This window comes from Sitophilus oryzae, unplaced genomic scaffold, assembly GCF_002938485.1.
Source record: "Sitophilus oryzae breed Bouriz unplaced genomic scaffold, Soryzae_2.0 scaffold_1440_pilon_pilon, whole genome shotgun sequence".
In the NCBI taxonomy this organism is placed as follows: Eukaryota; Metazoa; Arthropoda; class Insecta; order Coleoptera; family Curculionidae; genus Sitophilus; species Sitophilus oryzae.
The window spans coordinates 2,762,957-2,779,152 of NW_022146105.1; the positions used below are offsets into that span (position 1 = coordinate 2,762,957).

General features: G+C 32.2%; 3 protein-coding genes across 4 annotated transcripts; 2 read left to right on the plus strand and 1 right to left on the minus strand.

The window, feature by feature from the left end:
• Positions 1-672: 672 nt before the first annotated feature.
• Positions 673-1,942, plus strand: LOC115876780. Its single transcript, XM_030892712.1, has 2 exons — positions 673-869; positions 1,406-1,942. The coding sequence occupies exons 1-2, from the start codon at positions 708-710 to the stop codon at positions 1,667-1,669; spliced, it is 426 nt and encodes a 141-aa protein (XP_030748572.1). The 5' UTR covers positions 673-707; the 3' UTR covers positions 1,670-1,942.
• A 1,164-nt stretch (positions 1,943-3,106) lies between these two features.
• Positions 3,107-12,173, plus strand: LOC115876769 (histone-lysine N-methyltransferase trithorax). Its single transcript, XM_030892687.1, has 8 exons — positions 3,107-3,345; positions 3,459-4,790; positions 4,846-5,238; positions 5,310-5,477; positions 5,773-10,370; positions 10,423-10,579; positions 10,643-10,789; positions 10,877-12,173. Exons 1-8 carry the CDS (start codon positions 3,202-3,204, stop codon positions 11,048-11,050), a joined length of 7,113 nt encoding a protein of 2,370 aa, XP_030748547.1. The 5' UTR covers positions 3,107-3,201; the 3' UTR covers positions 11,051-12,173.
• Positions 12,174-12,570: 397 nt separating this feature from the next.
• LOC115876773 lies at positions 12,571-15,487 on the minus strand. Of its 2 annotated transcripts, none has more exons than XM_030892693.1 (2): positions 15,120-15,487; positions 12,571-14,687 (listed from the first exon to the last, which is right to left on the minus strand). In XM_030892693.1, exons 1-2 carry the CDS (start codon positions 15,248-15,250, stop codon positions 12,764-12,766), a joined length of 2,055 nt encoding a protein of 684 aa, XP_030748553.1. In that variant the 5' UTR covers positions 15,251-15,487; the 3' UTR covers positions 12,571-12,763. The 2 variants fall into 2 exon arrangements, with proteins under 2 accessions (XP_030748553.1, XP_030748554.1); XM_030892694.1 differs by having other exon boundaries at positions 15,199-15,319.
• Between the last annotated feature and the right edge of the window lie 709 nt (positions 15,488-16,196).

The window sequence follows — 16,196 nt, forward strand, 5'->3', positions numbered from 1 at the left end:
CGAAAACTTAAAGGGGATTAACATGCAGAATCATTAGGAAGAAGCAGTTCACAATAGAACTCAATGGAGAAGAATTGTAAACTCAGTTAACTGCGACAACCAAAAAGTAAAGAGGCAACAAAGCAATGAGATTTTTGAATGTCCGGAGTGCGGTAGTAATATAACATCATCAATATATAAACAATAACATCACGTATCGGGCTTTTCAGTCACAGAAAAGCTCGTGAAAAAAAACGCCTTGCGTGACCATCTTTTGATGCGTGTCGAATACTCGTCAGCGAATAATGGCAGTATGTATGTATGTATGTATGGATGGTACATGCTATCAGGGGTACCACATTATTACTCTCAACTCGACTGGCTGTCTAAATGACTAGGCTGTAACCCAAATTTACTATAAAAGAACTAGAGTAATGACAAAAACCAATTTAATTTCAATTTAATCCAAATTACGACAACTAATTATTTGTTTCTTCATTAATGTCTTATTGTCTGAAGAGTGCAATAAAAAATTTGCATTTTGCACGTAGATTTCGGCGAATCTATCAAATAAAAGTGTCTTATAATGCAGCTGGAATGCAATCAATTTATTTTAGAGCTTTTTCTTATCTACTGTTATTAAACTGGCAATGCAGGTATGAATCGTCATATTCGACAGTTGTCTTTGTTAGAATTCACACTATTTCGACAGAAAATAAAAGACAAGTATGGCTGTTATAGTTGATCCCGCAGAGGCTGAAAATGTTGAAGAAGATAATCTGATAACTGAAAATGGAAACCGCGTGGATGTCAGAAGAGTTGAATTCAACCACAACCCAGAAGTGAGATATTTCTACGACAATGAACCAACAGTGGAAATAAATACTATAGTAAGTAAAGTATTTAACGTTTCTTATTGAAACTAATTCAGAAAATCTGCAATCTATAATTGAGTACAGGAATACTGGTAATTTTTTTTACTAATTCTTTAAAATATTAAGCCCAACAACTCCTGAAAATGTTACTGCCTAGAACAAAAATTATAAAATAACAGATTTAAAGTATATTTGAAATTTGTGAAATTCATCTTCCAAAATAAAATGCATTTAAAACAGACTCTATAATCCGCTGACAGATATACAAGACAACATTTCAAAAACATGAAGCTTAGTAAATTTAATAGCACAGATAGATAGCTTCGTTGTTACAAAGTTCTAATTTCACTCAAGTATTAATTTACTGTAGCTTGTGCTTCTGAAAACTTGAAAACGAAGCTTCGAAAACAAAGATTATGACATTTTGTAATTCCTTAATTGTTTTATTTATTGATTATGAAGACGATAGCTATTTTTAAATGTTTTCTATATAAAATTAATTAATGACTTGTAAAAAACAAGAGCTAAAGAAAAATAATTAATGTTTTTAGCCACCATTGCCAGCACGCATTGCCGTTTATAGAAGAATTCGACGGATTTTTAGAAGAAAACATCATGGCAAGACCATCCCACAATGGACGAAACAGATTTTGTTATACATCTTTTTTTTCACTTGCATACTTGCTCTAAAGTATGCACTATACATTGCTGTTTATCATGCTGTTATTGGAAATCAGAAATTACCCGAAAATGCTACTGAATCAAACATACATACCAATAACGAATCAAATATCAAACTAAAAGCCATACAGTAAAAACAATAATAACACATACAATATAAACTAAATATGATGAGAATTTTGATACAAATATTACAGTCTGTCCATCGAGAGACTGTCCAACAGTGATAGTTGTGTCTGTCATTTTAATTCACAGATAAATTATATTTTCTGTTAATTTGTGAACATTTTCAATTTTCCCTGGCTCGTTGTTTAAAACTTATTACTTACCATTTTTTTAGTCTTGTAAAAGGTTGCTTCTTTTCTTCAATGGCTCTGTGTCTAAATTATGTCTCAGGAATTAGTGTACAGATTTCTAAAACAAAAAATTTAAATTAGAAAACAACAAATATTGTAACGTTTAGTTGAATAATTCAGAATTAAACAGATATATATATGTATATATATATATATATATATATATATATATATATATATATATATATATATATATATATATATATATATATATATATATATATATATATATATATATATATATATATATATATATATATAAGATATTACAAATAAGTGTATCACATATCACTAACTGTAAAACATCATAATAGAAATTAAATATTTTTATTTCCAAATATACCTTTGAAAATTAAATAAACAAGTAAATACACATCAAATAAGTTAACAGAATATTATATCTGTGTTTATATTTATTACATGGTAATTTTTAAAAAATATAATATAAGTCATATTAATTAGTATATTTTATTCAACTGTTATATTTATTTAAAATAAATAGATTTTTAAAGGAATAATTATTACATATTCGATTTTAATAAACATGGCTTTGAAATCCCTTTCCAATGGTACAACTAGGGGCGCAACTACAGGAGGACTAGAGAAGCTTAGCCCTCCCATCCCCAAAATTAATAATTAAAATTATACACTTATACACTAACATAATTAATTATAATTATTTAATTAGTTGCTTAATTAGCTACTTAACTGTACATAATTATTATAATAAAAGAATTGCTAGTTCTATGCTTATATATTTACGTTCGCCAAATTGTCATTTAAGGTGTTTAAAGGCATAATAAATGTCAAGCACAAATAAAACTAATATATGAGACATATTTAAGACTTACCACCATTAATTTTATAAAATAAATAGGAATTTAACATTAAACAATGTAAAGAAATACTTTTTAGCAAGTTTATTTGTTTCAAATTTCATGATTTTGACAGATGCGATGCGAACACACTGTTACAGGAATCTGCAAATCAAATAAAGTAGATATAAATTTTAGTAAGCTAATTTATAGCAATTTAAGAAAAATAAAGGACAAATTTAAGGTTTTATTTTCAAACCAGAGATAGAATAAGTTTATTTAAAATAAAAATACCGATATTAATTTAGATAGCGACCACAAATACAGACAGTTATTCTGTCAAAGTTACGGCACGTTCCGGTGCCAGTAGCGTTGTCGGTAATGTAGTTTACGCAGTTACCGATATTTCCAATTTTGTTGTTCTTGGACTGGATGCGTGATGCCTTACTACAAATGTTTTTTTTCATAAAATGTAAACTAAAATTTGTTTAAAATATGGGGCGAAGCAAGTTTCCAGGGAAGCCTTCAAAACACTGCCATAGAAAAAGGGTAAATGTGCTTCCTCCTACAGGAGAACTAACTCATGGAAGCGATAGTTCTTCAGTGACAGTTATTGGAAGTTCTAATGAAAATAAACAGGTAAACATTTAATGTTTTTACCTATATCCAGTAGGTTAAATATGTTTACGTATAGCAACAATTATGTACGATTATATGTAGAATTACATAATTAATTTTACTTTAAATTTTAGGATGAAGATCTCTCAGAAAATGAAGGTGAAAGTACGGCTCAAACAGAGAAGTCAAAGCCCCTTAGAGAACAAATAACAAGGAAACTTAGTACATCTTTACGTAAGAACGGTCGGCAAAGAAACTTTATATCGAAAATTCGAAATAAAACTCCTTTGAAGTCAAACAGGCCAACTAGAAATAATTTAACAAAAAACCTGATTCGCAAGGATACACCAAACTTTGCAGGCAAATTTATCTTACCTTCAAGAAGTGTGCATTCATCAAGAGTAATCAAACCAAATAAACGTTTTATTGATCTTAATGAAAGTATTAATGTGAAGAAAAAAGTACTCAGTAAGAGATCCCTTAAGCAATGCGAAGAGAAGGATGAACCAACTAATGAGACAAAAGACATAATGGCATTTTCTAATGGACATAGGGTCATATTACGTCAGGCACGTTTAAAATTGCCAAATCAAGTGGGGACACAAATTCCATTTTCAACAAAGCTTCATAATGGACCTGGCACAATAATATGTGGTGTTTGTGGTGCAGTTCGTTATTACCGCTTTGTCAAACAGGCCAGAAAGTTTAATATTTATAGTTGTGAATCTTGTAGAAAATTTATATCAAAACAAATTAAGCGTCAGAATGTTGGTTCAAGAAGTTCGAATATATTACCATGTCAAATGGGACAGGGAACTTGCTATGTACCTCCTGTAGTCCGTAGTCAACATTGGAAAATAGCAAAGTGTGCCTTTAGATCAAGATGCCCAGCCTGTTGGCTTAAGATGTGTATAAAGTCATATCATTTACCTCTAACTTTGAAGCAGAATCTCACACAGTTACTTCCAAAGAATATGAGGGGATTTGACTTTTCATTTAATAACAGCTTACCACCTATTTTGTGGCAAAAAAATGTAGAAAGTCCCATTAAGAGTCCGGAAGTAATTGTTAAACAACGGCCTATAAGGTTTAAACCTCCACAAAAGCCTCCAGTTAGTATACCACTTGTAGCTTCTGACGTTAAAAGACAGAAAATAGACTTAAAGGGTCCAAGAGTTAAACATGTCTGCAGAAGTGCTTCTATTGTTCTTGGGCAGCCCTTAGCTACATTTATAAATGATAGTAATGAAAAGAAAATTACTAGTGACTTGCAAGAAAGTATTAGTGAAAAGTGTATTGTTAGTGACATTGTAAAAATTAGTGATCCATTTAAAATTGATTCTCCCAGTGGAACTGATGAAGAACTAATATCGAATAGTAGTAATAGTTGTAAAAGTTTCTCAGAGAAAAATATTTTACCGAAAAAGGAAAGATCTAAATGTTCTCCAATTATGATAACTAAAGAGGTAATTCTTTTTTTTTGTGTATATTTCTTATTAATAATCTTCTTTTGTACACTAGGTTAGTATTACACCAACCATAGAGGAACCTCAAATTGCCACAGGAATATTATTAGATTACTCTCAAGAACTAAATTTTGAAAATCGGTATAAATATGGATTTTCTGTTGTTACATCACAGAAAACTTCTGCTGGTGCCATTTGTTTTCTTTGTGGTAGTGCTGGACTTCAACATATGCTAATATGTTCAGTTTGTTGTGAACCATACCATTCTTTTTGTATAGAAAGTTTTGGCATTCGTATTAGTTCGAATGAAAACTGGATGTGCATAAGATGTATTCCGTGCCAGCAATGTAAAGGTTTCGACAGAAGTAAAGTTAGTTGCCCTAAATGCCTTAAAATCTATCATAATGATTGTTTTAGTAGTAAGGAAGATTCTAGTTATTCTAAAATGGTTAGTATTTCTGTTTTTGTTGCCTTTTTACATAGTATAGTAAATATTTATTTATAAATATTTTTCTTCAGGTTTGTAACGAATGTAGAAAATGTCAGGATTGTGGAACAGCCACCGCTTATAATATGTCAAGTTTTCCAGCCAATATGCCACTTTGTCTTAACTGTATAAATAAGAGAAAAGTAGGAATGTACTGTCCTATTTGCCAGCATTCCTTCGAAGAAAGTATGACTTCTAAGGTAAGCATATCACAACTGTGTTTAATGTATGTATTAGTAATGTTAAGTTTTTGCTGGGATGCGTTTGGATACAGTATGTCGATCCCTTCATCTGTAAGGGGGAAACTCGCTTGAGATTCCTTTTGTAGATACAGATCCAGTACACGTACATATATTTAATATAAATAAATTAAATCAATCATACAATATGTATCAGTCAATTTTAATTGTCCAATAAATTTTATGTTTAAGATTTTGCTTAAAATTCATGTAAATGCTATTTATTAATATTGTAAACATTTATTTCTCTATTTAGATGTTGGAATGTTCAAAGTGTAAGCAATGGGTTCATTCAGAATGTGAGAAGCTGACTAGTGAGCAGTATGATATTTTAAAATTGTTGCCAGTTTCTACAAATTTTACATGCAGTCAGTGCTTAAACGGCTCACCACCTACTTGGTATGGGTCTGTACAAAACGAATTATATCATAATTTTAATCAAATTCTGAGGTTGCTAATTAAGAATAAATCTGCTAGAAGTATGCTGAAAAGAGCGGGGCTTAGAGGAAGTCAGTTTAGAAGGCATTTATTGACTAATGTCTTAGATATAGATAACAACAATTGTAACAAAGATATTGATAAAATTTACTCATTTGAGGAAAGTGAAAAAATTCAAAAAGAAACTAACTCAACTATTAATACTCTTATAGACATTAAAAATAGGCTGTGTGAATATAACTCTGTAAAAAAGTTCAACAACGATATGAAAGTAGCTTTAAAAACATTTCATTCGGAACAAATACTTGTGATTTATAAGAATATTTTTCAAAATGTTTTCCCTTGGTTTTCTCAAGTGCATGAGGCAGCTGAAGACATAGCACAGGTTCCATATTGTCACATCCGTTTAAAACACAGAAGTAATTTAATAAAATACCCTGCATTGCCTAATAAAGATACAGATAACAGAACTTGTGCTCTTTGTCAAAATATAGGAGATCAGTTAGATTATAATGAATCTAGACTATTATATTGTGGTAGTAATGTTTGGATTCATGGCAATTGTGCATACTGGTCCATAAACGTTTATGAAGAACTAGACAATCATTTGCAAAATGTTACAGACACTATAGCGAAAGGTAAATCAGAAAAATGTTCTTTATGTGACAAAATGGGAGCTAGTTTGCAGTGCTACACTTGCAGAAATGAAAGCTACCATTTTATGTGTGCAAGAAAAGCAAATTTCACTTTTCAAGCTGTTAATAAATCTTGTTATTGTCCTAAACACTCTCCAGAGGATTCACATTACGTTTTAAAATCTGACGAAGATTTTGAATTAAATAAGTGTCTTTTTGTGGAACAATACCCCAAAGAAAACATTAGATCTGAACCTGAAGATGTCAATTGTGCTGTTGGTTCTTTGAGTATTACAAATTTAGGAAAAATAGAACCATTTATTTCAGATACCACAGATGCTATTATTCCTACTGGATTTATATGTTATCGCGTTTTCTGGTCAACTATTGAACCATGGGGACTGATTACTTATTCTATTAAGACATCTGTTCTTAATCCAAATTGCACGACGTTGACCGTTGATAAAAATTTTACTGTTGACCACACATTAGAAAAGAATTTAGTTGATAAAGCTCTTAGAGATATCAGTGACTGGCAAAGAGTGTATGAAAAAAGATCAGATGAAATAGACTCGGAAGATGAGGAAGAAAAGAATGGAGCAGAACTTTTATCTCCTGAACTTACTGATACAATTTTAGAAGACCTGCCTCATGATATTTTGGATGGTATTTCAGTACAAGACATTTTTCCTAATTTTAGTTATGAAGATATGCTTAATCTAGATAATAGTAACACTGAAAGCATAGCAGAGTCGTTGAGAAAACCTGAAGATGACGATTCAACAGTGGAAACCACAGATTTTAAGTATACCGGTAGAGAATTAATCAGAACAAAGTCTGATCCAGGCGTTAAACCAAGAATACCACCTCTAAGCCTTACGTTAAGTTATAAATTAGATAGTGCTCTTCCTCCTGTAACAAAGAAGAGAAAGCTAACTAAAGAATCTCCTAGTAATATGCTATTACTTCAAGTGGATGGAACATTTGATGATAGCAGTTCCAGTGAATGTGGATCTCCAGTAGAAACTAATTCAATAAATCCTTGGGGTATATCAGAAGAACCAGTCACTTGTGAAAAATGTCAATGCACTTATCGCACCCAGGCAAGTTACAAAAGGCACCTAGACACATGTGAGGTACTTTGCACAAGTGAGAGTGACTCTGAAAATATACCAGAACAGGAGGCAATCACTCACATGAATGATGAAATTATAGTATCTAATACACAACCTATAGAAGTTACTGTTCAGGTAAATGAGCCTACACAACCTGTCCTCATACAAGCATATGAATCATATCAAAGTCAAATGCATACCTCTGTTGTAAATGTTATGCCAGAGGCAACACAAACACAGCAACCAGTTACTGTCCAGCCTACCATCACAATAGCAGAACCGCAATCTACCCCAACTATTTCTATACCAGTTCCTCTATGTGTAGGCCCATCCATCACTCCACAGATTGTACAGCCATCTATAGAATATCAACAGGTCCAACAAGTGCAACAAACGCAGACGCAGCCTATGACTTTACAGCAAGTCCAACAAGTCCTGGTTCAGAGACAACAGCCAGCGCGAAGAGAGCCTGTAGTCTTACAACCGATTCAGCCAGCGCCTGCATCAGGCTTTGTGCCGTTTGTCGACGCATTTGGCCAGCCACAAACCAATCAGAGTGTTCAATATGTGCAGATTGCCCCACAAGTTCAACCGCAAACGCAGCTACTACAAATTAGATCGGATGGCAACGTCATTGGCATTTTACCTAGTTTACAGCCTACTACAATGATTGTTCAGCAACCCCAACAGTTAGTATTAGACAGTAGTGGTACATTTGGATGGGCTCAACAGCCCCAACCACAGATCTATTACGGGTTTGAGACGATCGTTCAAAACACTGTTATGCAGAGTCAACAATTTCTTCCTACACCTGTTCCTGGTGTTCTCGCTGCCAACAGCAGCTACAGCACCACTACCCAAGTCTTCCAAACCAGCAAACTAGAGCCAGTTCTTGATGTTTCATCCAACAGTTTTGTATTAGTCAATCCTAGTCAACTCGAAATACCGCAACAGTATCAGCAAAGTCAACCGGCCACTGTAGTGACATCACAAACTCCTACAATTATTTATTCTCAACCGTCCACAACGCAAAAGCCGATCGCTGCAGCTCCTCAAAATTGCATCAGCTTACCTACAACGCCATTCTTATCAGACCAAAACATTCCTATGAACATTGTCCCTCCAATTCCCAAACCGCCCACTTCACATGCCAGGCCCATGAGCAGGGTTTTACCTATGCCTACAAGTTCTATTAAAACGTCCAAGAAAGTTGCCGACGTCTCAAAAATATTCCCAGAAGCCGAGAAACCACTACAAACTAAAATGGAGGAGAATAAGTTTATCTTTACAAAAGACGTCATCAAAGTTGTTGATAGTCCGAAATCTAGAAACAGAAAATTTGAAATATTGGACTATAAGATCATCAAAAGTCGGCCAGTTTCTAATCCTGAGACGAAACAACAGATATTTAAAGTAGAAGAAAAATCGTTCAAAGAATTCGAGCCTATCGAAAAAATTCCTGAATTATCGCGATATGAACCTCTGAAGGAAATAGAGAAAGTAAAAATAGATATGTTTGAAGAACCAATTAAATCATTTGCTATGCTGGAGAATGAGAAATTCATGAAATTTGATGCCTTGAAAAACCTGGATACTTTAGAAAATCGTTTGAAAAGCTTTGATACTTTACATTTACAGAACCCAGTAAAAAATATTGATCCAGAGCCACGACCTTTAAAAATTAAACCTAAAGCTGTACATAACACCGTGACTGAGAGCAGATTGAAAAAATTAGAAATCTTAGAACGCCAGTTTAGTTTGAACACGCCCAAACAATTAGACAATCACTTTAGAAAGAACTGCTCTGGGGTAACTGTTCAGAAACATCAAATTTTAGACCGCTTGCAGACTAACAGTCCTTTAACAACCAATAAAGAAATTGATATGAGCGCAAAGCAAGAGACTGTACAAACAAAATCTATTGAAGTGAAACAATCACAATCCTTAGATATGCCGAAACTTGAAGATTTTGATAAGATCAAAGAAGGCGTTAATGTAAAAATGAATAAGACCAATGAACAAACAATTGTTATTTCAGAATTTAACATACGACCAAGCGATAATTGTATTCAGCCACAACCTTCTAATATCACAAAGCCACCAGTTGTAATTGCCCCAATGCCTAAACAAGAACAGCACATAAAAGGTGAAGAAAAGGAGAAAATAATTGAGAAGCTACCCTTAGAAGTTATCACAGATCCCATTCCTAAACCGCCTAAAAAGGAGTCAAGCTCTTATGGAGCTCCTTCGATACTTTACACGGTAGAAAACAAACAAGGGTTTAAATACTCATCTACGTCAATATCGGACTGTTGGTCTAAAGTTTGGGAAGCTGTACAACACGCTAGGGCAACACATAACATGCCTCCGTTACCAACTGAAGGCAAACAATTAAAATCTGTCCAGTTAATTGGACTGAAATCTAACCACGTTAAGTACCTCGTAGAACAGCTTCCTGGAGCTTCAAAGTGTATGAAGTACAAGACTTTATTCAACTTCACACCTCATCCCCTTGACTCATTAGATGCATCTGCTCATGGATTAGGTGCCATCAGATGCCAACCTCACAAACAGAGAAATACAGAGCCCAACGACATGTTTAGCTGGCTTTCTTCAAAACACAGAAGACCTTCCATGTCATTGGATTCTCAGATAGTTCAATCCAGGTACGTATAAAACAAATACCGCAATACGTTTGTTATATTTAATCGTTTTTAGGAGAGTCAACAGTTTTCCTATGGCTATGAAATTTAGGAACTTAAAGCAAACTTCAAAATGGTCTGTCGGGGTATACCGGTCGAAGATACATGGGAAAGGGCTGTTCTGTTTAAGGGATATTGAATCTGGTGAAATGGTCATTGAATATGCTGGAGAGGTTAGCTTATTGTTATATGGTTTGATGCGGTGCCTTACTGAATTATATATTTCTTTCTTCCAGGTCATAAGATCAATTTTAACAGATAAGAGAGAAAAATTCTACAATTCTAAAGGGATCGGATGCTATATGTTTAGAGTGGATGACAATTTTGTTGTGGATGCAACAATGAAAGGCAACGCAGCTAGATTTATTAATCACTCTTGTGATGTAAGTGTGATGTTGTCCTTTATTAATAACCTAGAATGATAGGTTTTGCTTTGTTTGCCATTTTGACATGAATATTGTTTTCTTTAGCCAAACTGCTACTCAAAAGTTGTGGAAATTCTGGGACACAAGCATATAATAATATTTGCTTTAAGAAGAATTTTAAGCGGCGAAGAATTGACATACGACTACAAATTTCCATTTGAAGAAGACAAAATTCCATGCACTTGTGGTGCGAGAAGATGTCGAAAATTTTTGAACTAATCTGCCAGCGTTTGGGGTGGATGATACAACTGCTAGGGAGATAAGCTATAATTGTTACTGTAAATATGTGTATAAACTTATATTAACTTTTTCTAACTTTTAATATGTAATATCTCTTTCAAAGAGAGCTAATGTAACTGTTGAACAGACTAACATTTTACAGTTGTGTATAATATGCAGTGTTTTTTTGTCTTAAAGCACCTACATACACCATTCAAGCAAATACATTTTTAAAATAATAGTGGTAAGTCTTTTTGTAAAGTCAGTATTTGAAATTTTGTAAGTTTGGCTGTGAGTATTACATGCATTTGTGCCATTGGTTGTGTAGGTGCTGGGCCTTTGAAAAATTTGTTATATGATAAAAGAAAACATCTTATGTGATATGTAGTTTTTTCAAATTTTTATAGCTAGGTCTGATATTGCTTTTTTATTAACAATAGTATTTGGATAATGTTTTACTACTGTATTTTCATGTTCTCTAGGAGGCAACATTGCTCGGATATTCATAACAAAAATATGATATACAGGAACGTAAACATTTTTTAAATTCCTGATAATGCTACTTGTCCTACATTGTAATTTTACTTTATACTGAAAAAAAGTGAGTTTTGGAATTTTATATTGTAAATCTTTATATTTATTATTTATTTTTGTAAAAAGATAAATACATGTTTAAACAGAAGCTTTATAAATATTATATATTATATATCGCATATTTTTTCTTAATTTCAGAAAACATAGTGTACAGTTTATATAAACCGTATATGCTTATTATCTCATTGCCTTCTTTAGATAAGATTTTTATATTTTGTTAACACTAGTTTTAATATCATTTAAACTTCACGCATTTTAAACAGTTAAGACATCACAGGTACTTATGCAATAGTTTTACCTTTTTATACGATAGGCAATATGTTTTACTCTTGAAGCTTTAATGCAATACCAGTTTTTTTTTAATTTTATCTTTGCCATTTTTACTCTATACAATAAGTCCTAGTTTATTACATCACTATTAAACCTGACATAGTGTACAAGACTCATTGTAGATAATTAGCTTTAATAATTGAATGACAATATGAACATATCAATTTGAGTCCCATGGGTAGATTTGGTTCTACCTTGTGATAAGAGGCCTTGTTAGGTAGTCTGACGACTGGTTGCTGATGGGAGGATTTAGTGTCTTAAAAAACTGTAAATTTATTATATTTTAATATGTCCGAACATACCAATTTTGGTGCTTAACAACCAACTGTCGTTCTTTTCAGCAGCTGTGCTATAAACATGTATTTACTATGTCAAATAAAAGATATTGAATACTTTGCTGGTTTGATTTCCCCCTTTGTTGCAAAATAATACAGGGCGATTTTCTCTTACTTGGAATAAAGTCACTAAAGAAATATGCCAAAAACAGATGTCTTTTGATAATTTATTCCAAGTTGAAGATTATCACAGAGGTTACTTGGTAATAAACTCGCTATTTTAAAACAGCTTAAAGAATAATGTAATTAAAAAACAATTAATTTTACATTGTAAATGATTTGACTTTTATTTTAAAATACATTATAAAAAGCCGATATAATTAAAATAATAACAGACAGACAGTTAAATAATATAAAAAAAAACAATACTTATACTAATAACACACAGTACAGTAAATTCACAACTTACAAACACGATTTATTCTAAAATGAAAAATGTACACTGAAAAGAAAATTACTTTTTAATTTTAAACGCCTGTTTTTGTATAACCACAGAAATATCGTGATTAGTACTATCAACTGAAAGGTCATCCTCCAGCAGTCTCCTTTCAATAGATTGATTGGGGTCTTGAATTATTTTCTCAGCATGTTTTGTAAGTGTTGTTACTTTTATAAGCTTTTTAATGCTGTCAGGCAAGTTCACGCCTTTCTCTTCTGTCATTTTAACATAACTGGATGGCTTATAAATTACTGGCGGTATCTCATCATTTATGGAACACACTTTAATGGGAACATTCTCTTTTCTGGCAGATCCTGGCGTTCCTATTTCATAATTTTTCTTTACTGTTGTTCTGTTCTTTACAACTGGAGAATACTTTGGTGTATTATTAATATAGACACTTACAGGGCTAACAACATTTAAAAACATATTTTTGGATTTAATCGGCGTAAGAGCTTTTTTAATTGGTTTTGTAGGCTCCTTAAAAAGATCTTTTGGTTTTGGCTTTACCCCAGCACTTGAAAATAGGGGTTTCTTCGCTGCAGGGGATATTTTCTTAAAATCTTCAGCTGAATGTTTATATTTCGTTACAGTTTTTGCCCCAGATAGTTGTAATTTTGGAATTTTAGTTATTTTCTCTGCACTCAAAAATTCCTTACACCTCTCCTTCTCTTTGTCCTTTTCAAGTGCTTCAGCTAAAAACCTGTTTATATCTTCCATAGTATCATCAAAATTAGTAGAATCATTGAATTGATCTAAATTTATTTCGGGTATTTCAAAATCATTTAAATGTTGGGAACTTTCACACCCTTCATCGCTTGATGTTTTATTTGGCAGGTTGCTATAATCGTTTGAACCCTGTGATGATTCTGAATAAGATATTTCTTGTAAACCTGATAAACTGCAATCCTGTAAAGGATGCATAGAGGCAAACGTTGGCTGCTCAGTTTTTTCTGAAATTTTACTCAGCACATTCCAGTTATAATTATTTTTATTCCTTGATGGTGTATACGGTAATAAATGAATATTTGATAATAAATTGGTCTCTTTAACTGAGCATCCAATATTATCCGCACTTTCCAAAGCTTCACTATCTTCATTTTCTTCATATAAAGAATTTGTATGATCTATTCCATTATCTTCGGAACTGGAATGCTCTCTATAACTACCACGGGAAAGACTTGTGTTTCTTTCATATCTCTCCTTTTCTGAAATTTTACTCAGCTCATTCCAGTTATAATTATTTTTATTGCTTGCTGATGTATATGTTGACAAATGAATATTTGATAATAAATTATTGGTCTCTTTACCTGAGCTGCCAATATTATCCTCACTTTGAAAAGCTTCACTATCTTCATTTTCATCATATAAAGATTTTGTATGATCTATTCCATTATCTTCGAAACTGGAATGCTCTCTATAACTACCACAGGAAAGAGCTGAGTTTCTTTCATATCTCTCCTGTTTAATATCCAACGGCACATCAGTTATGCTATCGTCACTTAACACAATAATGCTGTCATTAGGGTCACCTGAACTAATAGAAACAGTGCTTGTATCCAAATTAGAATCGTTCTCAGGGCTTATTGTATTTTCAACTAAAGTTAGTTGAATTTTATCTAAATTGCTTGTTGCATCTTGAAAGCATTCCAAATCCGTATTTGTATTATGGAGTTCTTCTGTTAAAGAGTTAGATGTAGTGACGTGATCATGTGCAGTATTATAAGAAGATTCTTTTGAGCAAGGTTCATTTATTATTCTTTCAAGTTCCTTCAGAAAATTACCATTAGAAATTTCTTTGTTAGTGGATACAGATTCATCGGCAGTAACATAATCTGAAGGAGTTGTGGATATATTAAGACATTCTTTCAGACAAGTGCTTAGTTGCTGGACATCCTTTGCAGGACTGGCTAAGGTATTCGGCTTCATCGATTTTAAGCTAAAATGTTAAAAAAATCTAATAATAATAAAGTACTTATTAAAAGTTTTGTTAAAAATATGAAAATATTTAAACAGTGGTTACTGTGGTACACTTTTTGTTCAATATGATTTTTTAAAATTTAGTTATTAAGTTTATTATACACAAATAAAAACTTGTAATAATTGTATTATTTTTTTGTAAACTAGCAAATGCTAAAACAAAGAATTTAATTATTAAAAATCATTATAAAAAAATTATACGAAAGATAAAATAAATAAATGCAAAAAGGAGACTGAAAACAATTAAAAAACTGTTCTAGGTCAGGTCCAAGTAACAAATTAAACTATTAATATTGTACAAAATAAAACATGGTAGTTTTAAAGGCTAGTTGGTGTGTTAAATACCCCTTAGTCTTAAAGTTTGTATATTATGTTTTTTTTGTATACTTACAATGTGGTATGTCGTCGATTTGGAATGTGAGGAATATATTTTCTTAAATCTCGCTTAGCCTCTTTCAAAGTGTACTCACCAAAGCATACCTCTTCATCTGAGCTATCATCATAATCAACGGTTTCGGACATACCTGTGGACTTGATTCAAAGTTATAACTTCACAACGCTTAACGTTCTTTTCTAATTCTAGCCTTCGATTAGTGGGATTTGAAAATTTCTGACACATGACATTTATGTCAGATTTTGTCCAAAGTTTTGTCATTGATTTTCTAGATATGTAACACTCTGTACACGAACAGCTCCGACATCTATGAGCAACTGGAGCAAGCTTCTCCGTTACATTTTAGATGGATGATATTCTGTATTCTAAACTCCCGACGCACACACATTTGAGACTGTCTATATTATTATTTTATTAGTCCATACGATCTAAAAAATGGCGTAATTTCAAAACCAACTGGACGCCGTTTTTATTTCGATCCTATGGTATAAACAGAGGGTGTGTCTTAAATAACTGCAAATATTTTTAGGAGTAGTATATTTCGACTACAGAAACACGATTATCAGTTTTTTCGCGAAAGAAAAATTTTGAATCTGATGAAAAATTGAAAATTTGGAATTTTTTGGAAAATATTTTGAATTTTATTTTTTAGTTAAAAACATAATTTCTTGATAAAAAGTACAATAAATTAATACAAGAAAGAAAACTTCAGTGGTTCTCAAAATTTAAGCAAAATAAAATGATTTTTGGAAATTTTCAAAGTGAAAATATCTCGGTTATTTTGGACTTATTTGAAAAACGGTAAGGAGAAAATATGTTTCTTTTATCGAGATCTACCAGCCCTGAAAATATTTGCACTTATTTAAGACTCATCCTGTATATAAGTCCTGGACAGATCTTTCTTCACTTATCATGCTCTTTCTTTATCATGTTTTACCATCAACCCCGGATCTACAATTTTTTTGAAACTAGATCCGCGGGGTTATTTACTACACAAAATATTTTATGAAATAAAGCATCACATTTACCACTCTGCTGCAAAGGATGCAAACACAATCAAATTAAATATTTATT